The 24368-nt window shown below is 36.9% G+C and overlaps 1 protein-coding gene across 1 annotated transcript in view; it reads left to right on the top strand.

Moving 5' to 3' along the window:
- LOC136263913 (uncharacterized) overlaps nt 1-23402 on the top strand; it is a 69896-nt gene extending 46494 nt beyond the window's left edge. The window contains exons 10-13 of the mRNA XM_066058536.1: nt 13917-15615; nt 21387-21733; nt 22575-22631; nt 22881-23402. Of these exons, the coding sequence (XP_065914608.1) occupies nt 13917-15615; nt 21387-21733; nt 22575-22631; nt 22881-23164 (2387 nt within the window). The 3' untranslated portion in view covers nt 23165-23402. The remainder of the gene's footprint in view (nt 1-13916; nt 15616-21386; nt 21734-22574; nt 22632-22880) is intronic.
- The last annotated feature ends 966 nt before the right edge of the window (nt 23403-24368 follow it).

The raw sequence follows: 24368 nt of genomic DNA, 5'->3' as shown, positions 1-24368 counted from the left end.
TACCTGCCATGAATTTTTGGCTCTCTAAATTCGTCTTGGAGGTAAGAAGAAAGGATGAAAAACCTTATGCTCCAGATACAATTTATCAAATTTGTTGCGGATTACTCAGGTTGCTTAAAGAAGCCAACCAAGCAAAAGTTAATATTTTAAGTAATCCTGAGTTTATACAATTCCGGGGAACATTAGATGCTTATATGAAAGAGTTAAGGGGCACTGGGAAATATCAACCCAGAAAAGCAGATGTTATCAGCCAAAGCCATGAAAACTTGTTTTGGGAGAAGAACCTTCTGGGAGATTCAAATCCTTAGCAACTTATCAACACGATTGTGTTTTACTGTGGCCTTTTGTTTTCATTAAGAAGTGGAGCAGAACACAAACAACTTAGATTTAGGCCTTCTCAAATTGAATTGTTTCAGCCTCCCAATGAAAGGGTGTACTTAAAGTACACCGAAGATGTGTCTAAGACTAACTAGGGAGGCCTTGTATCTAGAAAGAAAGAGCCAAAAGTAGTGGTGCATTATCAAAATGTTGATACTCCTGAAAGGTGCTTAATAAGGTTGTATAAATTTTACATATATGTGTGCCCTAAGAATCGACCTGATGATGCATTTTATTTGAAGCCACTTGTTTGTAGGGCTGAGGTAATTATGCTCATAATTCTTTGCATTATTCTATTCAGAATTTCCTGGAAAAAGCTTGCATTATGCTCAAAATTATTCCAATAAATTGAAATAGAAATGTAGAATTGACTGATTATTTAAAATTCTATGGAAACAAGATATTTGATTGTTCTATAAAGTAGTATGCAAAAAATAGGATTGATTGCTTTGTTAGAGTAAATATAGGTGAATGTGCTATTGGAGTATCTCGATCTGGTGACTGTTCTATTAGAGTATCTCAATCTGGTGACTGTTCTATTAGAGTATTTAAATCGTTCATTCATGAAATCTTTAATAATTCTTTCAAAATGCTAGCATAATGCTAGAATAATGATTTCTGACATTATGCTGAAAACTGTTCTGGCATAATTACTGCACCCCTACTTGTTTGTCCAAAAGGAGACTGTTGGTTTAGGACCGTTCCTATTGGACACAACATGTTGCAGAAGATGGTCCCAAATTTATTCAAATCTGCTGGTATTGATGGTTATTACACTAACCACTCTTTAAAGGCTACCACTGCAACTTGTTTGAGGCAGGGGTTGATGAACAGCTTATTAAGCAAAGAACTGGACATTCCAGCACAACTGTTAGGTCTTATAAACGGATTGGCGAAAAGCTGCGGACACTCACCTCAGATGTTCTTAATAATACTGTTTATGGTACTAATAATGTGCTAGATAATGTTGATCGAAAGGATATGATTCAGAAAACGAAAAATGATGGTGGCTCCAAGGGAGAAGAAAACAAAATGCCAAACATGACCTTCGCTGGAGCTTCGAATTTTACAATTAACATTAATTATAAGTGATAATGTAAATTAATATGTGTACACATTAGAAACTTCTCTTGTACAGTTTTATCCTATTCACTGCAGTTGTAACTTCATCCTTTTTCACTGAACTTGTAACTTCATCCTTTTTCACTGCACTTGTTTTTTTTTCTGCACTTGTAACTTTCCTTTGCCGAACACTGTAACCTGCTCATTTTGACATAGCATAAAACCCACAATCACTTCCCTTTAAACATAATTCAAACCCACAATCAAATTTCTTTTGGCATGCTTATAAAAGGAATGGAATGGTTGTAATGCTGTTAGCTTGGGTGACTAGTCACTCACTGTGGTCCATTAGCCTGCATGTGCTTGTAAGAGCATAGCAAATCAATGATCAAAAGTGAGATTTGCAATGCTTGAGGTCCTCCTGTGAGCAGGTCCCTAACCATTTTAAAGACCTGCTAGCAGGTCTCTTAGTGGATTTTAAAGACCTCATTATCTTCCAAAGATCAAAGGGAATTATGCATACCGTTATCTAATACAAATATTAGACTTTTTATTAGGGTATTGATCATAGTAAAGCAATGAAACAAGGAAAGTTATCTACACCTGCAACTATACTGCAGGACATTTATTCATACTTCAGTCATAAACAAACTATAGCCATTACAGAAGTAGGAATAAAGTGTCCACTAGTATAACTGCAGGTGTAGATGGCTTCCTTTTTATTTCTATGATCCCTACTCAAATAGAAATTTCTAATTGTACTTTATACTTGTTTGTTTAATTTTTTTGTATTAACACAATTCCTTACTGGTGAACCAATGCATACCACATCAAACAAAAGAATGGCAGAGGCCAGCCATGTCAAATGTGCACCCCAGCTATATATTACTGGGAAACAATGTAGCCATTCTGCTTCATTTTCAGCCATTATACAGCACTACAAATGAAAAACAGTACAAGAAGCACTTCTGTAATCAATCCAGTCAATACTTTAATTGCCTGTAACCACATACCCCTACTAAGAAATAAAGTGGTCATTCCACTTGGTTTTCAGCAATGCTTTACCTGTTATACAGTGTTGAAAATGAATAGCAGCACAAGAAGCACCTCTGCGATCACTCTAATCCCTACAGAAATTACAGGTAACTCTCATGGAAGCCATTATACATTCACTGTGAATCTACATCTACATGGTAGCGGAGAAAGAAATAGAACACAAAGGTAAGTCCATGATGTATGCACTATAGCTGCTGCAATTAGCTAAAAGGCTCTGCAGGCCAGTGGACGCAGGTCAGACCAAGTAATAACTAGAGACTAGAGTCAGGGTTACCAATAAACAGTGGCGTAGCCAAGGGTGGGCCTGGGTGGGTACTAGAGCTGTGACACTAAACTGGTTAACCGATTAATCAACAGGTTATTTTTATAAATTCATCTATTGGTTATTTTTTTCTCATAACCGGATAACCGATCCCTAATATTTTCACTCAGAAATGCATGATTTGGGTATTTTATTCATTCTTCAACATTGATATCACACTTGTGGTAGGATTCAGCTTTACGTATAATGGCTTGTCACCTCTTACTTTGACCACCACAAGTAGCGTGAGCAACCAATTATCATCAGTCACCTATTATCATCATAAAATAAAACTGGTCGCGTTTACGGTAAATATCTCAGAATTCGGATATTATTCCTTGATGTAGAGAGGTAAACTAGGTTATTTTCCATCCTTTTTATTGATATCTGGTGCTCTTTTGTTTTTATAGGTGATATACTGTCTGATGCTACCACTAGATGTTACGAAACGACCTCAGGAATGGCAACAGTTTAATCAAACGAAAAAGAAGACCATGTGGCAGGCCTCGAAGTCATTCCGCACTAGCAGTGATAGTCACAAATCCTCCTAAGAAGTGAAAGCTATGGACAGAACACCAAATGATCTCTGCTATTGAAGCCATGAAGGGTGGTATGAAAGTTTACAGTGCAGCTCGTGAGTATGATGTACCTAGAATGACACTACAAGATCAAATTTCAGGAAGGGTAGTACATGGTAGAAATCCCGGACCTTAGCCATACCTGAATAAAACTGAGGAAAGTGAACCTTCAAAGTTTTTAGTGGAAACAGCGAGAGTTGGATATGGTAGGAGCTGGAAGCAAGTTTCACAGCTAGTAGAGAAAACCGCCAAAGCTAAAGGCCTGATACCACCAGACAAGAGAGTATCACATGGCTGGTACAATCAATTTATGGAAAGACACCCAACACTTGCACTTCATAAAAGAGATCCAATAGCTAATGTCCGAATGGAGTGCATAGACAAGGACATAATGGCTGAATATTTCAACCTTCTTAAAACTACACTAACTTAGAATGGCCTGTTAGACAAAGCACATCAGATATACAATGTTGATGAGACAGGGATGCCTCTTGACCATCGTCCTCCAAAAGTTGTTACAAGTGTTGGGCAGAAAAGGTACGTAGCAGAACGTCGGTTAACAAGTCACAAGTCATAGGTATTGTCTGTGTGAGTGCTGCAGGTCAAGCTATTCCCCCATTTGTGATTTTTTATGCTAAGATGTTAAACCATGACTGGACTGTAGGGGAAGTACCTGGTACCAGGTATGGACTAAGTGACACAGGGTGGGTGGATACATATTTACTTAAAAAGTGGCTTAAGGAACATCTACTAGAGCATGCAGTTGCCAGCTGACCACTTCTATTGATATTAGATGGGCATGGCTCCCATTACCAGCCAGAATTGATAGAGTACGCAAGAGACAATGGAGTTATATTGTTTTGTTTGCCACCCCATACTACGCATGAGAGTCAGCCATTAGACACCTGTGTTTTTAAGCCATTAAAGCAGAATTGGCAAGAGGCTTGTACTCGTTAGGGACCCGCCAATTATGCTGGAATAATTATGAGCATAATAGGTGCCTGAAAGCATTGAGCATAATGCTAGCATAATGGGAAGAATATTTCAGCCATACTACAAATCCTTGATGGTGAAATTACATATCACAGAAAAAGATCGATATACTCTAATAGAACAGTCAATAACTCTAATAGAACAACCAGGCAGCTGACTGTTCTATCAGAGTATATTGATCTTCTCTATCACATGCAGTTTTGAAGAGCAAAGATGTGCTTCAGCCACTTATTATGTGCCCATAACTACAAATTTATTAGCAAAACATGGGAAATGAGGCATAAAGCTTGAGCATAATTTGAACATATTAGGTAAAAATTTTGAGCAGTGTAGCATAGCATAATAAGTAAAATTTTAAGCATAATAGGCGGGTCCCTAGTACTCGTTATATGCAAAAGAACCCAGGCAAAGTTGCTACCAAGTACTCATTCTCTGCACTTCTAAATGAAGCATGGGGGAAGACAATGGTGCCAACAGTTATCAGTTCAGAGTTCAGAAGAAGTGGCATCTATCCCTTTAACCCAGAAACTCTTGACTATGGAGAAGTCACAAATCCAGCCAGCAGTAATCAAACTGACAGTCAACATGTGCGCCATACTGTTACATTTTACTCCAGAGCAAGAGATTCTTTTTGCACGAAGATTTGCAGAGAATTATGACATGGTTGATCCTGTTTATTCTCAGTGGCTTGAAATTAATCATCCACGGGTGCATGTTGAGCACCAGAACTCAATTGAAGAAGACTGCCAGTTAGAAAAATTTATTCAACAAGTGGTAAATAACCAAGGAGATTTGGTGCAGGTTGAAATAACCAACGATGAAAGCACCGGTGCAGTGGAACCTACAAATCACAGTGAACTGTCACATGAAGCTGGCACTAGTAACAACTGTGGAACACAGCTTCAGAGCATTCAGATGAACCATCATCATCAACTGCTGTGGTATCAGGCAAGGATTCAACTACTGCTGAGGATGGCAGGACCAACTCAACCACAGGTACCTCACCCAATACAGTTGCTGTGCCTCCCCCAGAGCATGAGAGAGAATTAAGGTATATACCTGATACAATATGTTCCTTTGAAAGCTAAGAAAACCTTTGCTGCTGGCAAGTGTGCGCCTGGTGCTAGGGTGCTAACTAGTGATGAGTGTGCACAGATTTTAGCTGAACGAGAGGAGAAGAAAAAGAAAGAACAGGAAGAAAAGGCTAAGAGAAAGGCTGAAAGAGAGAGAATAAAACAAGAAAAAGAAGTAGCTGCAAAAGAGAAGGCTGAAAAAAGGAAAGAAGCAAGCAGGCAAAGAGCAGAAAAGACAGCATTACTGTACCCCAGTAGCTGAAAAGTGGTCCAGCACCATGTCACCATAGGCTCCAGCCCTGCTTAGTACTACAGCCATAGATTCTATTTTGTGTGGCTTGAATTTGTAAAAGATCGAGATACTCTAATAGAGCAGTCATCGTAATATACTCTAATAGAGCATTCAATACAGATTATAGCCACTGTTCTCATTACACTGCTTGATCATTTATATTTATGTTAATTGTCTTTACATTACTTTTCAAAAGTTCCAATGAGTCAACTGCACTGATGACAATGCATTGAGCTAATTGATCATGCATATCATGCATTAGCAATTACAGTTAAAAAATAGCCTCAACATGCCATTTCAAAGTATGTATTTTCAAAATTTTTCTTGAGAGACTCCCTAGCTTGACATGCTTAGCACATGCAGTTGAGCATCACATGAAAGAGATAATTATCTCTGACTTAAACATCACATCAGATCAATAAAAAGTAGTGTGCATGACTATGACCTCCGTTGCAATCCATGGATGGCCTGACCACTCAAAATATCTCTGGAGTAAGTTATGTTGCATGCAATTAAACCAGTCTAATAATTGAAGCATGGTATACTGTATAGCATTAACTATGCTGGAGCATTACTTATGACATGTAGAAAAATGCTCAGAGTCTTCTGAAACAGTTTCCTCCATCCAACCAGATAGTCAACCTGCAAATGCTGTACCGCCCATAGTTACTTGAAAGTATTTGTGAATCAGTTGAGTCAGAAACAGACCCTCTTAATTTGGTCGACAGTGTATAAACTTTGCCTTGGTAAATATTTTTTCCTGGCTACGCCACTGGCATAGTATATTATTAGCTAGCTAGACACATTTAAAACAGTTGTTAAATCACATGTATGTAGAGTCCACTAGGGATGGGCTTGCATTTTGTACTAGTTAGTTACCTGGGATGAAATATGTGGGTGGGCCATCCCTGAAGGCCTGACTATGCCATTGATAATAAATGATGTGTGCAAGCACTTGCTTGCTAAGCATGCTTTTCTAGGGGATCTGGGGAAATGCCCCCATCCAAGAAAAAAATTGAAATAGCATCACTGGGATTGCATCTGAAAGTGTTGTCAGACTGAAATTTAATGATGACTGTTCTATTAGGGTATTTTATTGCCTGACTGTTCTGTTAGAGTATGTCGATCTGTAATTTTTGATCAACAAAACCTGCTACAGCCACTGCCGTAATGGCCATAGTGTTTCCACCAGCCCTGCTCTGAAGACATTTATGGGCTTGTTTTTACCTAACCAATACCAATACTGCCAAGCTTTCATTTATCTCTACTATACAGTACTATGGTGCTGCATTATAATAATATTACTTTTGTTAACCATTGATGATTGCAGGGATAGGACAGATACTTCTGTGATACTAGTGCTATATTGCACTAGTGTAAAGTTACAACACTTGGTATTTTAATTTATGTATTTCACTACTCCCCACAAAGAAACATCTACCAGGAATGTGTCAATTTCACACTATTTTTGGCATAGTAGGAAGACAAAATAAAGGGTCAAAATGCTGGTATACTGGGACAAAACTCTAGTAAAATGCTTTTGTGTAGAGAGATCAAGCTACTCTAACAGAGCAGTCGTATATTCTTATAACATAGGATCACAAACACGTAGACCAGCTATGTTTGGCAAATAGTCTGTCTAAGCAAAAATACAATACCTTTAGCAATTTTTGAGCATACTAAGCTGAAAATACGTAAAAGAATTTCTGGAAATGAAACATATTTATCCTTACTAATGGCCACTCTGGTTATCAAACAGTACAATAGTTAAGTATGGATTGCCCCTAAAGTGGTGGGCACCGCCCAAAATTCTGCCTTTACAAAAGACATCTTACACAACAAAAATGACATTTACAGAATAAAAGTAGTCCATGTAACATAAGTAAACACCTACAGGTGGCCAAATATAGAAATTGTTTTTACAAAAATCATCTAACTCAAAATTTTGTCTACCTGCCAGCCTTTCAGCTGACACCTCAGCCTGACCACAGTTGCAAGGCTAGAGGCTAAACAACACATTGTATGACCACCATTTCTCACCACAATAACAAACTCACCAGTGGAATGTGCCTTTTTTAGGGTTCTGATGAGTGCTTGCACTATGTGCCTAGCCTTTCCTTTTATCTTCAATCATGTTTGTCATCTACTTCGTATACTACTAGGTGGCCTGTGACCTGGACAATGAAACCACAACCGATTGATTAACCGATTATTTGGCAGATAATTTATTTTTGATGCAAAACCATTGAATTACAAACGCACTGTAAAAAGCCTTGTTTACACCACACAGACTAAAAACAGTAACATTTGCTGTACAGTTGTAACAATTTAATCAAGAAATGCACTTGATGCATTTACACTTTCGTAATGTTCTCTTGTAATCTTGGTGTAGTGGATAAAGGTTTTCTTGTAGGAAAATTAACTGCTCCACATATTCTGGTGTTAAGCAAGCACTTTTTTCAGAAATGACATTTCCACTAATGCTAAATAGGCTTTCTGATGGTACTGATGTTGCCACAATGCAGAGAGTTTTCCTAGTCAATTTACAAAGATTGATTTATGGTCTCTCCACCAGTGTAGAGGTTTGCTATTTAGATCAATTTGTGGCTCAATCCTATAATTAGCAACTTCAGCACAAGCCTGTTCATCTATTGACATAGTTGTACTCCTGTCAGAGCCATTGCTACCAATTTTTTTACCTAGCACTTTTTTCAATGGATGTACTTTTTCTTTTTCTTAGATTGGGCCTCCACAGCAAGTGAAGAATCTTCTACATCTGATATTTCAACAACTTCACAGTCACCTGCAGAATTAGCATTAGCAGCGGTTACAGTGACATTTATCTTCATGAGTTCACAAACTTTATTTTCTACATGTTTAATAACACCATCCATCTTAAATGTGTGAGGGGTTTAAATCGTGGGTCTAAGAATGAAGCAGTATTCATAAGAAGAACTAAAGATGGCTCCAAGTATCTTTGATTTAAATCTTCATCAACAGTTGCCTTTACTGATTTTATATTGCTCTAGAATCACCATCCTTTTATTCAGTCTTTTCTCTTAAATTGGCTAAAATTGGTCCAAAGTATGGATATTGCTGACCACTAAGTGTTTCTGTGGAATCTTTAAATGGTTCAAGAAAACGATACAAATCCTCTAGTATATGCCACTCAGTTGGAGAGGGTTCCAAATAGTGTAGCTCTCTTCTTGCATGAAAAATAGCCACAAGAGTTTCCTGTTGTTCAATAACTCTACCAATCATTGCATACGTAGAATTCCATCTCATGCACATATCCTAATTAAAACAACAATTTTAAATCTATACATATTTGCAATAATTTGTTGCAAACAATAATACAAATTAACAATACGTAATTTATTTAACCTGTATTAACTCATGTTGAGGAAGGCCTATCTGTTTCTACTTGCTCTTTAAAGCCTCAGAATCACTTGTGGAAATGCGTAACTATTTTCTTTGCCTGAGCTAAAGCTGTGTGCACCTCTTGAACATCCAAGCCATCCTGTACAGCTAGGTTTAAACTGTGTCCAGCACAAGGAATTGCTGGCCATCGCTCGCCATTATTAAAAACTGTCGAGAAACCATAGAAACTTTGAGAACAAAGCCAGAAAATGGAACTGAGTAACTCACATGTGTAATCATGTGATCTGTGAATTAATCGCCGATTGTGTCAGTGACAACGATAATCAATCGGCCATCATAACAATCGGTTGATAATCGATTAAATTGACATCAATTCGCAGGCCTGTATACTACAAAACTGTAATTTTCTGTATTATCACTTTATTTATACAAATTTATTTATAGGACTACGCCGCTGCTTTAAGAGGTACTATAGTAGACTGTACATATCTGCATCATTGAGAAACTAGCTGGACCAATAATAATTGAGTGAGTGGCATGCCCCTTTACGATCCAGCTGGACTGAAGGAGGGACATGCCCCTTGAATGATCTAGCTGTACTTATAGCAATTGATCATAAAAACACACTTCTTAATGGTGAAAAGATTAAGCCCTTTGAACATTGCATACAATCCAGTTGGGTGAGGCCCACTCTAGTAAAGCAGCTACCCTAAATTCTCTAATACAACAGCAATGTTCGATATTCTAATAGAACAGTCACATGTGTAGTGTATATCACAGTTTAGCTATTGCAAAATAACTAATGTATTAACAAATTGTTAATTTAAATATGAACTGTGGATCCAAGTGATAAGAAGTAGTGAACAAGAGATAATTATGAATGATAGTACTACAGCATAGCTCTGTGGGAAAATCCATACTTTGGCATTGAATTTCTATGACATGCCAATGTATAGGAATTTTCCAACAGAGCTAAGGTATAGTACCATCATTCATATATCTTGTTTCACTACTTTTTATTGCTTGGATGCCTACTTCATAATTAAATTAATAATAATACACTAGTATATATGCAGTGTAAAGAAATATTAGAAAATTTGTGTAGGGATCATAGAAATAAACGACTGCATGAAGTGTCTACTAGTACAGCTGCAGGTATGGCTGACCTTCATTTATATAATCCCTACTATTATCAAGTGTATATAATGGGGAGGGAGAGTGTTGCACTGCACTATACACTGTGAAAATTGAGCCCGTAAAGTCCTATTGCATAATTCAAATGACTCGGTGATTTGTGTTTATTGGTGACTAATTATAAGCACAATGGGCACACTTTGCTATACGTGACTACTGAGTGAAAGAACAATGTACTCAAGAAAAGTATGGCACATCGCCCAGAGGAACTCTCTGTAGAAAGAGAAAGACACAAGCAACTAACATGTGTAGAAAGTAGTGCTGAAACGAATAGCAATTTTTACTATTTGAATAGTTGTAAACAAAACGACCGAATATTCGATTATTCTTTAAGCTTATACTTCTGTTAAATAAGTACTGAAACTTTTTGTTAGGGAGCAAGGCAAAGCCTAAGAGCTTTTCTAAAATAGAATTTTTCAGCACAGGTACATCACTTCATTCGCAATCTTAAGTTTCAAGGCTGGCTTTTCCTTCTGAATACAGTGTACAAAGTGCTAACGGTTATTCGAATAGTGTGTTAACGAATCGAATAGTGTCATGCCGACCGAATATTCAAATAACTGAATAATCATTTCAGCACTAGTAGACTAGTAGATTTCATCATGGTCGAAATATCATTGTTCGAGATTTCATCATCTTGGTTGAGATTTCATCGTGGCCACCATTCCCTGCCTCAACAGTTCTACTAGTGAATATGACACATCTAGATGGAATTTTAGCCATTGAGATTCTATGTGGACACCTGTCAAATTATTTAAGGTGTTAAATCTGAGCAATCAACAACGGTCAGGTTTATGAGAAGAAACGAAGGTATGCGGGTTACTTTACGGGCTCATTATTCACAGTCTATAGCGCAGTTTGTCACCCTCCCTCCCCACTATATTATACTCTTGGTATTATGTTTCTCACACTTGTTTTTCAAATTTTTTTTGTAGTAACATGATTCATTACTGCATGGTGAACCACTACATACTGCATCATAGGAAAGAATTTCACCAGACACATTTAATTTAGCTATAAATTTTAATTATGCAACTGAACACATGCCTCATCTATCAATTATCAAAAAGTGATGTGGCCAATCTGCTTCATTTTCAGCTTTGTTACACCCGTTATACAGAGTCATGCACAAACAAAGAACAGTATGAGAAGCACTTCTGTTAATCCAGTCACACTGTGCAAATTAAAGCACTGTGTATAGTGTAGCAGTGTTGGGCCAAATTGGAATTTCCTACATCGCTACAATACCAAGTAGGGAGTTTCTCTCATAGCTACCATCACCACTTTTTTCACTGCTTTTTATTTCTGAAACCCTACTTCATTTTAAATCAATAATTTTACTGTACTATATTGTTAACTTTTAGCTATGAAATACATGTGACTGCTGTAATAGAGTGTCTGTATCTCATCACTCAGCTATACAGTAGATCAAACTAGGGGGCATGGTACAATGCCTTGTTTTGTGCAAATCTAGATCATTGAGGGTGTAAATTTCATGACATAAGATGTTTCTATGATAGTTTTTAGACACGGCATTTTAGCGGTGCCTGTCACTCTTTGGGAGGAACCATAATATACAGTAACAGTATTACCACATTGTTTGATGGCATGTTCATAATCTAACTCTCCAGTATCTAAACACTAATATTAACTCAAACATCAAATTCATATATTATCTGTGACTGGATCCACAAAAACAAACATATTTAAATAGCATATTCTCAAATTCTTTATTATGAATTCCTTATTATCTACATGCCAATCTGGTGAAGTTTCAACTTCATAAGCTGATAACTTAGTACTATAAGGTAGTAAGAACAGAAGAGTCAGTTTGTACAGCAATCATTGGGAAAATAAATTACAGGAATTTTTTAAAACAAATGTAATGTATGAATGCAATGATACGGTGCTGTGCAGATTTAAAACTTGTATCATTGTACTGGCACGATTAATTGAATTTACCATGAACAGGTAAATCCATTGGTGGATAAACTTGTCCTTGTATCCTTTTTTCACCACAGACAAAATCAAAATCAGTAAACAGATATTGACAGAATACAATCGTTCCACTTTGCCATCAAAAATGCTCTTGTCCTTCAGTATACCACAGTGAAATAAAGATTTCAAACTCCTCTTACCTAGGCAAATAAAATGATGCACATTTTTTGCCATTAGAGCCTGTTTTCACTAAGAATGAATAAACATTCAAAAATTCTGGTTTTTAAATTATGCACATTGCATTTTACCTGTTTGGTAGAGTAGCATACTCGCAAAATATGGAGTGAATTGTGCACTTTGTGATAGAAATGTGAAAATTTCCACATGGTTAGTACACCGAAATGTGAGAGGTGGAGCCATCTCAAGTTTGACCTTTGATGTTCTTTACAGCTTATTTTATGTCCAAAATAGTGACCTTTGTTTATGTTATGCGACCAGATTGCAAAAAGGGGTGTACGTAGCTTAGGGGTGAATTGGAAGGCCATATGTAGTTTAGTGTTATAGAAACATATAAACTTAAAATTTTCATCAGCTATAGAGCTATGTTGGTGCCTACCACTAAAATAATCTCAAGTCAACAGCACATTCTGAGCTGAAGTTATGAATAATCAAATTTGGTATAATTGGATGTGTGTGGAAGACCCCTTTTCACAAATCCATTGACACATCACCCATGCAACACTCAATTTGTTCAAAATGAGTGTCACAGTAAAAATCTTTATCCAAGAATCAAGTTGATACTTGCTACTAGTTCATAGCACTTATTTCATTCCAATCAATACATAGGCTACGAAATCACATGAATTTAACTGCCCTGCACATATATTATTAGATTGCATTATTTTTAGCTAATTGTTTAGGAATTGAAGGCAACATATTGATAAGAAATCCAGGGGTGGGGCGTAGGTAGGGGCATATCCAGAGAGGGGTTCAAAGGGTTTCATGGAACTCCCCCTTTTGAAACTTATTAGAGATACTCTAATAGAGCAGTCAAGATCAAGATACTCTAATAGAGCAGTCACAGTATTCTTAAGAGGAGCAGTGTAGCAAGCTAGTCAGTTATAAGTAAGTTGGTGCGGGCATAAATTATATATTCCCTACTTAAATAATCTATGGTGAGGGGTAGCTATTGTTAGCAGCTCTAGGTGATGACTTTTTTTTTTTGGTCTTCAACCTACAGCTAGGCTGAAGTTGCAATTCCAGAGTGGAACCCCCCTTTTCAAAAGTCTGGATCCGCCCCTGATAGAGGTACAAACCCTCCTCTCTTGAGGAAGGTAAATTGTTGATTTGCACAATTTTTCTGCTATATTGCTCTACTAGCTATTTGTAATAAAAGTTTTATACTGTAAACTTAGGCTTGTGCTAATTATGTACAGTTTTTGCAGATCTGTCATGTTTCATATAACTAAAAGCCCTCACATTGTGAACCTGAAAGCATTTCATTGGGAATTAAATGAAAAGCATGCAATAAAGAACATTTTCTAATGATGCAACTACATTATGTGGAAATTTACAGATTTGTATATATAATGTACTTGAATCCTTTTTGTATCAGCCACATATATGTACATACATGCATGCAAGTACATAGTGTGTTACTTCCTATTTAGATCTTGAAAAAATGGCATATGCTCTTGCTTTACAAAAAGGAAAAGCCAAGGCTTTGGGAATTAGACTTCTACTGTTTGGTCCAGAATTCGTTGGAAAAACGTGCTTGGCCGCAACACTTGTTGGCAAACCTTTCCAAGAGGAGAGAGCTACAGAAGGAGCAGACCTACACATTTGCAACACAATTAGCTGGAAAGAAATTTCAGATCAAGAAATGTCACAATGTCTCCAGAATAAATATTTAAGTGACTTGAAATCATCAGCCACTTGTAAAGAAATAGTGAAACATGTCGAAATATCTCTTCCTTCACCTGTTTCCAAGCCCACATTAATGCCTAAGTTTGTAATGAAAGTTTTCAAATTGGCTACACCTACCAAAGACAGTGAAACAAGTAACATTCCTACTCAGAGTGAAGTAAATAGTGCTGCTCTAATTGATGATTCTGAAATAACCAAAGCTAAACATACACCAACTTTTGATGGTAATGAAGGAATAATAGTAACCCTCCTTGACTTTGCTGGCCAAGTGGTTTATCACAGTACCCACTCTGTGTTTATCAGAAAGGAGAATGTAATCATGGTAGTGTTCAATGCTTCACGACAGCTGTCAACCAATGTGAAGGTTCGATCAAGCACACTTCGAAACAATCCAATGACCAACTCTGAGAGTGTCCATTTTTGGATGAAAACAATCCACTCCATCTGTCATGAACCAGGTGATGAAAATGATATGGCCACATTGCTTCCAGCTATTTTGCTTGTTGCCACACATATTGATCTGCTTGGAGATTTGGCAGAAGTAGTAAAAGAGCAAATAGTTCAGCAGCTTTTTGAGGAACTGAAAGGCAAACCATATGCAGAACACCTTGCAGGTCATCATAATGGTCTCTTGAATGCTCTACGAAAATACTGCATCTTCATCAGCAACAAAAAGAGAGATGCCAGCACAATCAGTCAAATACAGTGTGCTGTGGTTGATTTGGCAACCCCAATTCTTTCAAAGGAGCATCCTGTGGTTTTTCTAAAAATTGAAAGAAGGCTGTTGTCCATTGACAAAGGAGTAATTACCACAGATGAGTTTCATGCAATCAGTAAGGAGTGTGGCTTTCCTGCAGAAATTGAAAGTGAAGAATTCCTTGGAATACTGGAAAATTTCCATCATCGTGGAATTATTTTGTATTTTTCCACTATTAAAAGTTTGAAGAGACTTATTGTCATCTCACCGCATTGGCTTACAAAACTTTTTTCTTATTTGCTGTTTGCTCATCCTTACCAGGTCAAAGGTGGAAACCGTGACAAGGATTTTGAGATGTTAATCAAAAAAGGCATTCTGCTTGGAAGCTTTTTGTCTTACATGCTGGATCTCTTTAATAAATCTGAAAAGGCAGTTGATTTTAGCATTGCTCAGGTGGAAGCTGTAGACCTGATGAAAAAGTTTGGCTTTGCAGCTCAAATCAGTAGCAATACCTATTTTCTTGAAGAAAAGTATGACTTTACTCGGGAAGATGAACTGTATATAGTTCCATCAATGTTGCCAGAGGGTGAAGGTACTACTGACAAGCCAATACCAAATGAAGAAGATTTAGATGCCCGGATAGTTTATTTCTATTTCCCTGATGAGTTTGTTGCACCAGTAATCTACAACCATATGGTGTCCATGTGCATTAACAGAAATGAAGACAAGAAGGAAGATTTGATGTGGTAAGGTTTTAGTTTGTATTTTAATCTATTACCATATACATTGTTAAAAAATTGAGGCACAATTTTTTGCACTTTTGCAACATGTTATATTATATCTAATCCAAAACAGCCAAGCTGTAAAAAAGAGTGCGGCCCTCAAAAAGGCAATGGTGAAAAAATATGTGAAATCCAAGGTGGCGGCCAAGAAATGGCTGTGATGGTAGGTTAATGGTAAAAATTTTAATAACAACAATTCAGGTAAATTTTGTGCTGTTTGGTCTTGGCACCAAATTCACCTGAATTGTCGTTATTAAAATTTTTACCATTACCCTACCATCACGGCCATTTCTTGGCCGCCACCTTGGATTTCACATCTTTTTTCACCATAGCCTTTTTGAGGGCCGCACTCTTTTTTACAGCTTGGCTGTTTTGGATTAGATTTCACTTCTTTTTGTATTTGTATAACCTATCTTTTTTTCTTTACCACAGGAAGAAGAAAAGATGAAGCAGACGTTAAATGCTTTAAATATTTCTGATTTTATCAGTAAATGTACAAATTATATATATAATGCATGTATTTATTACACAACTTTCTACATGGCAGTTTCTTTGTAACTGAACACTCTTCAAGGTAACTTTTTCTAGCTGATCTCTGTACAGGGTGAATTGTTTGTAGCTGAACTATCTACAAGGTAACTTCTTCTAGCTGATCTCCCTACAGGGTGATTTGTTTATAGCTGAACTATCTACAAGGTAACTTCTTCTAGCTGATCTCTCTACAGGGTGATTTGTTTGAGGCTGAACTCTCTACATGGTGGTTTCTTTGTAGCTGAACTCTCTACAAGGTGATTTCTTCTAGCTGAACTCTCCAGACAGTGATTTGTTTGCAGCTGAACTCTCTACATGACGGTTTCTTTGTAGTTGAACTCTCTACAAGTTGAATTCTTCTAGCTGAACTCTCTACAGGGTGATCTTCTTGTAGCTGAACTCTCTACATGATGGTTTCTTTGTAGCTGAACTCTCTACAAGGTAAATTCTTCTAGCTGAACTCTCTACAGGATAATTTGTTTGCAGCTGAACTCTCTGCATGATGGTGTGTTTGTAGCTGAACTGTCTAGCTGATCTCTCTACAGGGTAACTTGTTTGTAACTGAACTATCTGCAGGGTGATTTGTTTCCTCTCTACAAGGTGATCCTTCTAGCTGATCCCTCTACAGAGCGATTTGCTTGTAGCTGAATTCTCTACAGGGTGATTTGTTTGAGGCTGAACTCTCTACATGGCGGTTTCTTTGTAGCTGAACTCTCTACAAGGTGACTTCTTCTAGCTGAACTCTCTACAGAGTGATTTGTTTGCAGCTGAACTCTCTACATGGTGGTTTCTTTGTAGCTGATCTCTCTACAAGGTGACTTCTTCTAGCTGAACTCTCTACAGGGTGATTTGTTTGCAGCTGAACTCTCTACATGATGGTTTCTTTGTAGCTGAACTCCCTGCAAGGTGACTGCTTGTAGCAAAATATTAACTGGTTGCTGCTGAACTCCCTACAGCATAACTTGCAATGTAATAGAAATTTATAATGGAGTAAATCATGAACTAGGTGAATGCTCTATTAGGGTGACTGTTCTATTAGAGTATCTCGATCTCGCATTTGCTACACGGAGTTGGCTTTGGATTCATAACTCAGTGGTTTGTAATCCAATTGTTCTGTACTACTGCAAGGACTTTCTACGATGACTATTCCAGCTACATACCAATTTTCAGCTCACTGCTCTAAGTGGTTTGCCTGGTAGGCTTGAAAATTATTGGTATTTTTATCATAGATACTATACTAATAACACGGGATTGGAAGCTCCGTTTCGCGCGCCGGCACTCCTCGTTGTACCGGAAGTAATTAATTTGACGGTTGCGTCATGTCATTAGTTATGTTGCTATCTTCGTTGCTATGCTCTATTATCACAGGACGGGATTTGGCTCTTGTTTCATGAGCTGTAAGTTCGCCTGTATAAAACAAAGAACTGTAATTGTTACACTAAGCCACACTCGAATCACTTAGCTTTGCCATAATTCCAGCAATTGTCTGGAGGACGCTTAGAAATACCCGAAACAGGTACACAAACTATGTGACTTCTCGTTTGGTTAACACTAAAAATCTTCTGGAAAAAGCGTTGAACTGTACCAATGTGCGGCACAAGCCATTTGGAATTGTCTGTACTTTAAAACAATTCCATTAGTTTTCACTGTATGTCTTCAAAGGCTTGGCAAAGAGTACAAATTACGATTTTCGTAGTGTTCCCAATTTACGTTGTGCTACAAGACAATTTGAACTTAACTGCACAGAAATACTAGCTCATATATCACCCTATACACTTACCTTGGTTCTTCACTGCCCTTAGCTAAGTTGGTATCGAAATAACCAGACTTTTGTAGCCTTCACCAACTGAAATGCAAGTCCGTGAAACTATGAGGAGTGCTTATTTGGAATGTACACGCTGTATTGAGTCCACGAACGAAGCTTCCAATCCCGTGTTATTAGTATAGTATCTATGTTTTTATTCACGAATCTCGATTGCGCAATTGTTACACACCTTCGGTTTCATGTCATATCTCCATGATCTTAATTTCGATTGCTTTCAAACCACCAAAAGGCACTCCTACAATGGTTGGTCTATCCACAAACCAATTTTCAACTCATTCCACGAAGCGGTTTACCCTGTAGGTGTGACAATAAATCGATCTTGTTTTACGCGAATAATCGATCATAACTCCTGAACCATTCACCGAATTTGCACCAAATTTGATACTTGGATTCTTTGTTGGATTCCCTTAATGTGTGCCAAATGTCAAGGCGATCGGAATACGCGTTTGTGTTTATAGCAATTTTTCAATGTGTGCGAAAAGACGAAGAATAAGAATAAGAAAAAAAATGAAGAAATAAAAATGAACGTTTGGGCACTCATATCTCGGAAATGGTTAAGGCGAGTTTCTTCAAGTTTGGTATGTGGGGTGGCCTACCTGGCGGGCACCTCTGCAGCAAAACTGGTTCCAACCGGATGAAGGATCACGGAGCTACAAAGGTGCGAAAATCGTGTTTTCTTTCTTCCTGTCAATATACTCACGGTGTGGCGCGCCTGCTTCTTGGGCCGCATGACACACTACCGTGTGTCTTGATATACTGACTTCACCGTGTGTCACCAAATATACAGTTTTGTTAAAATTTTAACATGTGTATAGTCTTAAAATTTTGTTCCACGAATTATCTAATTGGTCACTTTAGCATAGTGTATTGCACGTTATACAATATGAAAGACGTTTTTCTTAAGCGATCAAGCATCATAAGTCACATTTCATTGAATACCAATTACTCCTTAAGAGAATTTTGTATTGCTTTTCTAACTGACATACAGACTGATACATTAATGGCTTGATGTCTTCACTATTTTAGGACCGAAATGTGCTTTTTTGCCAACTGTAGCAATTACAATGCATGAATCATGGACTTACCTTTATCCTCATTTGTGTACTATTTAGGTGTTGATTCATGGGTAATGCATCAATGGCTTTTATTGCTGAAATATTGTCCATAATTTTTGTGCGATGCTTCCTACATTTAAAGTGTGCATATTGATTGCATAGCTTGTTCTTTTGCTGTTGTTTGTGAGCAACACTGTGCAATAGCTTAAACCAAAGAGTAATTGCATAGCCATAAAAGTAGAAACAAGGGAGGTTGCCTACACCTGGAGATACACCATATACTAGACTAGTGGACATTTAATCACTAATTCAGCCTTGGGTATAGACTGAATCAGGGATTAAATGTCTGCTAGTACATCTGCAGGCGTAGGTGACCTCACTATTTTTTATGGCTATGATTCCTAGACAGAAAATCCTATTTTTTGCTGTACTTGTTTGTTTACATTTTTAATAACACAATTATGACTAGAAGACCCATGCATACAGCATCAAAAGGAGGAATGATGCCAGACTTGCCATTAATTAATTTTGCATCTGAACATGCACCCAATTATTACTGAGCAGTGATATGCCAATATGCTTTGTTTTAAGCTATGTTCAGCCTGTTACACAGCATTCTAATGAGGAACATTACATGAAGGAACTCTGCAATAAATTCAGTCACAACAAAAAACTCAGTTTTTGTTATGTAGGGAAGCCATCATGTTGTGCTATCACAAATTTACATATTTTGTAGTCAGCAAAGATAAATGGGACACAAAAGAGGACACAGGCAACTCCATGAAGTATGCATTGGACATACTGCCATATGCTAAAAGGTACCAGTCGGGCTAAAGTGGCATCTATCAGTGAAAAATTGGGCCCATAACCTTAGTGGTTGTTGCATTATATTTGTGTGACAGAATCAGGCAGGCAGGCAGTTAGTCAGTCAGTTGAAAATTCTGCTAAATAATTATTTTAAATTCCATAGCATTTTATTGGAAGCAATTTAGTTGCTTTGTAGACACTTCTTGGGCTTGCTTATCCCGCACCAATACTGCCAAGGTGTCGTGAGGCTGGTTTTGGGGTGTTGTTTTAAACCAGATGTGCCCACAGCTGGTGTGTGGGCACGTGCCTGGTTTACTGAAATTGATTTGGCCAAAACCGCCTGTCTGTGTAGGTATGTCTGTCCAACACCCACGTGAGCAAACAGGCTTTGAGCTACAGTAAATAAACCTTCAATGTATAAAGGCTGTTTACGACTGTATGAGGCTTTGTGCAGAGAATTTGCATATGAAAACACGATAGACAAACTATAAAAACAGTTAAGGAGATACTTCATTGTGTAATTTTTGGTTTGAAGTGGTTTGCTCAAGTTATGCTTCCTTAACAATGCTTAGCAATGTAAATGATGAATTATGGAATATTTGGTGAGTTATGAAATATGTTTAATTTTATGTACTGCATGTACTATTACAAAATAAGGTGAGAAAAAAAACTATAGCATTTTGTGAGTTTAATTTAGATAATAATGAGTTGATTAATTAATTCAAGGGATAGTATTTACTAGGTGCCTGGTTTTTAGAACATCAACTTGTTTTGGCCAGAAAAGTCCAGGCCTTTGTGATCCCTAATATACAGTGTGATGTGTTTGCCATTCAACTATTTGCCAGTCTCTGGTCATTAATAGTTAGCTTACATAAATACAACTTCAAGGGGAATGCATGCTGTAGCTACTAATATACTTTCATTCATGACATGATGTTGAAAATTCTGCTGAATACTTGAGGTGGATTAATAAAATTTCACCTTACTGATTGTCTTCACTTTGGTAGGTAGCATCAGATGCAATGACAGGTCCCATACATGTATTACAAGCACCTTAATTGTGCAGTATACCAGAATGCTTGACCTATGATAAGATACGTGGTATGTAGTGTGTTGTAGCCAGCACTCCACACCTGTGTGTTATTAACAGAAAGAAAGCACAGTGATGATTTTCACGCATATGTAGTTTCGTGCTCTCTTTTGTAATTTAAACATTTTAAAACCCATATAGTGATACTGACTGATACCAACTCTGTATTTACTCTGTATTGCTCCGTCTTTCCGTCTTGGGACCATTATTCCAATTCTGTCAAAATTTGCACAGTAATAGACTACTGCTATGACTAGTGATCTACTTTTACCTACAAAAATTGTTCCAAGATGGAGTAAGACTGAGTAAATATGGAGTTAGTATCAGTAAGTATCAGTATACGTGAGTATTTCTGTGATATATCAGCTAAAAATTCTAACTACTTCATGCATATTTTACAACTACTGTGTATGTACTTGTATTTCAGGTTGAGGAAGGACAAAGTTAAGATGGTCCTTGGCAATGGCCAGTACTACACTGTTAGCCTTGCAGAAGAGAAATTCAGCATACAATTAAGCATCATTTTGCTTCCTAACACAGAACACTCTGCTGAGCTTCGAAAAGATTTGCTACAATATTTTATGTCCAAGCTTGATCTTGTGGTGGAAGATTTTATGTCAGCTGCAAAGAAGCCAATTGCATATATACCATGTTGTTTCTGCAATCAACTACATCTCAGGTTGTCATTGCTACTACAAGGGAAACAGCAACACTGTCCTATCAAGAATAAACCTTTGCTGCTTAAGTATTATCGCACTCTTGTCAGTGATGAAGGTAAATATTTGTTTATGTATTCACTGCATGTGTTTTTATTTCTTGCTATTTTAACTAAACTAAATATTCAGTTGTCATTAACAAATTATGTCTACTGTCTGTGCACAACTTAAAATGGAAAATAAATAAACAGCTTTCCTTATATTCCTTGCTTGTGGATCTTCCTTGCCTTTTGCGTGTACAGGCTTCCACTGACCAAAGGTCATGTTGGTATACTATTCAGATTTTGAACTGAAAATGGTTGGCCTGAGCCACTCAAACTTTAATTATTGAAGTATGACCTATACTAACTACCTGTGTTTCCTTTGAACGACAAGGAGCTTGTTGTTTGACTTTGTGTACTTATTATTTTGTTCATCGATAACCCACTCTACAACCAAGACTGAATAGTATTTGTATAGGAGAGAGCATCTTACTACATACAATGCACACACCAAATGCATGCACTGTGTAAAGTAACATCCCAACTGGTAAAGACTTGACCTTATCAACATGCAGTTCTCTGTCAACAGTATAGAAGTGTTAATGGTGGACTATGCACAGTGTGATAGCACAGGACAATCACTCTCCCCCATGAACTATGAACTCTTGAACATTATGAACTCTTGTCGATAATAAGCTCTTGCATTAATTTTAATATTTAGCATTTGTAAATGCATGAATTTATTTGGCTTACACTATCTATTATAGTAGACATGAAGCTGAAATGTTTGGAAATAAATTATGTTTAAAATTATACAGTGGAATGGTTCAATATTATGTGTGTTAATCATTCTCCAACAATAATGATCTTTTGAATGCATACAGTGTGTAAGTTTGTATCATACTATGTTCTGTTTAGATGATTCGTTTGCAGTTATGAAAAGTGATCCTGTTGTATCAGCCAAGTCTAACAAAAGTTAGTTGTACTTTAATTTCTGTGTATTCAGTGTCTTGCATGTGCTATAAATTGTTACTGCATATTATAGTAAAAATATTGCCAATGATTGGCATTATCAAGAATGCTGTTCAAGCATAGTAAATACAAAGAGCATAAACTGTTGTGAATTTCTGTACCCTAGCTGTAGCTAGTATCATTTATGCAATCATAGCATAGTGACAGTATGCCAATGTCTTTGTATATATAAGCAATGCTTGTATTCTTTAGAGCAGCTTTCATATCCTGAATTACTGAAGTGGGTCAAGAAGGTACCACAATGGTTCATGGTGGCAACTTTCCTGTTGCCTGAACAAACTGTGCATATAGATATGAAAGAGATTGAAGAAGATGGACAAGGAAGTGCAGAAAAATGTCAAATTGCTTTGTCTAAGATGTTTTTTAACAAGTGTAAGGACACAGATATTACATGGAAGAGAGTTCACTCAGCATTTGTTAATGCTGGGGAGACTAACATTGCTGAAGAAATAAGGCTAACTTACATGGTGAATTAACTTAACTTTTGTTTGCCAATTTTTGTGGCATGAAATGCATATGTTACTACACTTTGATTTTATATCTATACTGAGTAGATTATGTAGATACAACAATTTTGTACTATAGGCTTTGAATACTTGTGATTGCTTTACATTTTGACTTTTATTGTTTGTAAAAATTAGTAACCTATTTTATAGCACTTTTATCCTACACAAATTTGTATACAATTATTGTGAGAGAATTGTTTAAGCAAATGTTACTAGCATTAAAGTTATTGATAATTTTAGTCAGTATTATTTTATTACTGTAACAAAGAATACGTATGTATACAGGGGTGGATCCAGACTTTGGAAAGGGGGGTGCACTTTGCTGAAAAGTTGAAGAGTAAAAAAAAGTCACAGCAATAATAGCTGCCCTAGCCTAGAAAGTATATAAGATCCTTATTCAGATCCTTATTTTAGCTGCATAGTTAAGCTACACTGCCTCATGAACACTGTGACTGCTTTATTAGAGTGATTGACTGCTCTATTAGAGTATCTCGATCTCGTATAAATGTAACTTTTTATTTTGAAAGGGATGAAGGAAGGGAGGGAGCATGTGCCTGTTGTTCTCCCCTGGATCTGCCACTGGTATAATGTGTTGCTTCACCTTTACATGATGTTATGGGTTTCATGCATCAGCATGATCTAGAGGTGCACCGATATGAGATTTTACAACATATCAATAAACAATATAATTAGCTTCAAATTGCCGATACTGATTTTCTTTAGTGTTTGGTTGCATCTGTTTTCAGTATGGACAATACAATCAATTTTAATGTTAAAATATGTAAAAAAGCAGTTGCCAAAAGAATTTTATAAAAATTTAAAAAAAAGACCAGTGAAGAAGATGCTATGAAAGGTCTGAGCAAAGAAAAACCAGCCTGACTTGGGAATCAAACCTTGGTCACTAAAATAGTTTACATCTTTAGTCTAATGCTTTACCCACAGTACTGCAACATCAAGTACACAGAAATCTGATACTTATCTGAAATATCTGCTTAAATTGTCAACTGTTAACTGATACCAATACCACCATATTAGTGCTGATTTTTACCAGTATTTATATTGGTGCACCTTTAGCATGATCAAGTATATTATGGTAACTTGAATTGCAAGCAGTGAGTTTCACAAAAACTGGTATGTTTTTCTTATCTTGATCTTTTTATTATGAACGCTTTAC

The sequence above is a fragment of the Dysidea avara genome, chromosome 8, assembly GCF_963678975.1.
Source record: "Dysidea avara chromosome 8, odDysAvar1.4, whole genome shotgun sequence".
NCBI classification, from domain to species: Eukaryota; Metazoa; Porifera; class Demospongiae; order Dictyoceratida; family Dysideidae; genus Dysidea; species Dysidea avara.
Note: the sequence above shows the minus strand (reverse complement) of the source record. Positions and strands in the feature narration are given on the sequence as shown.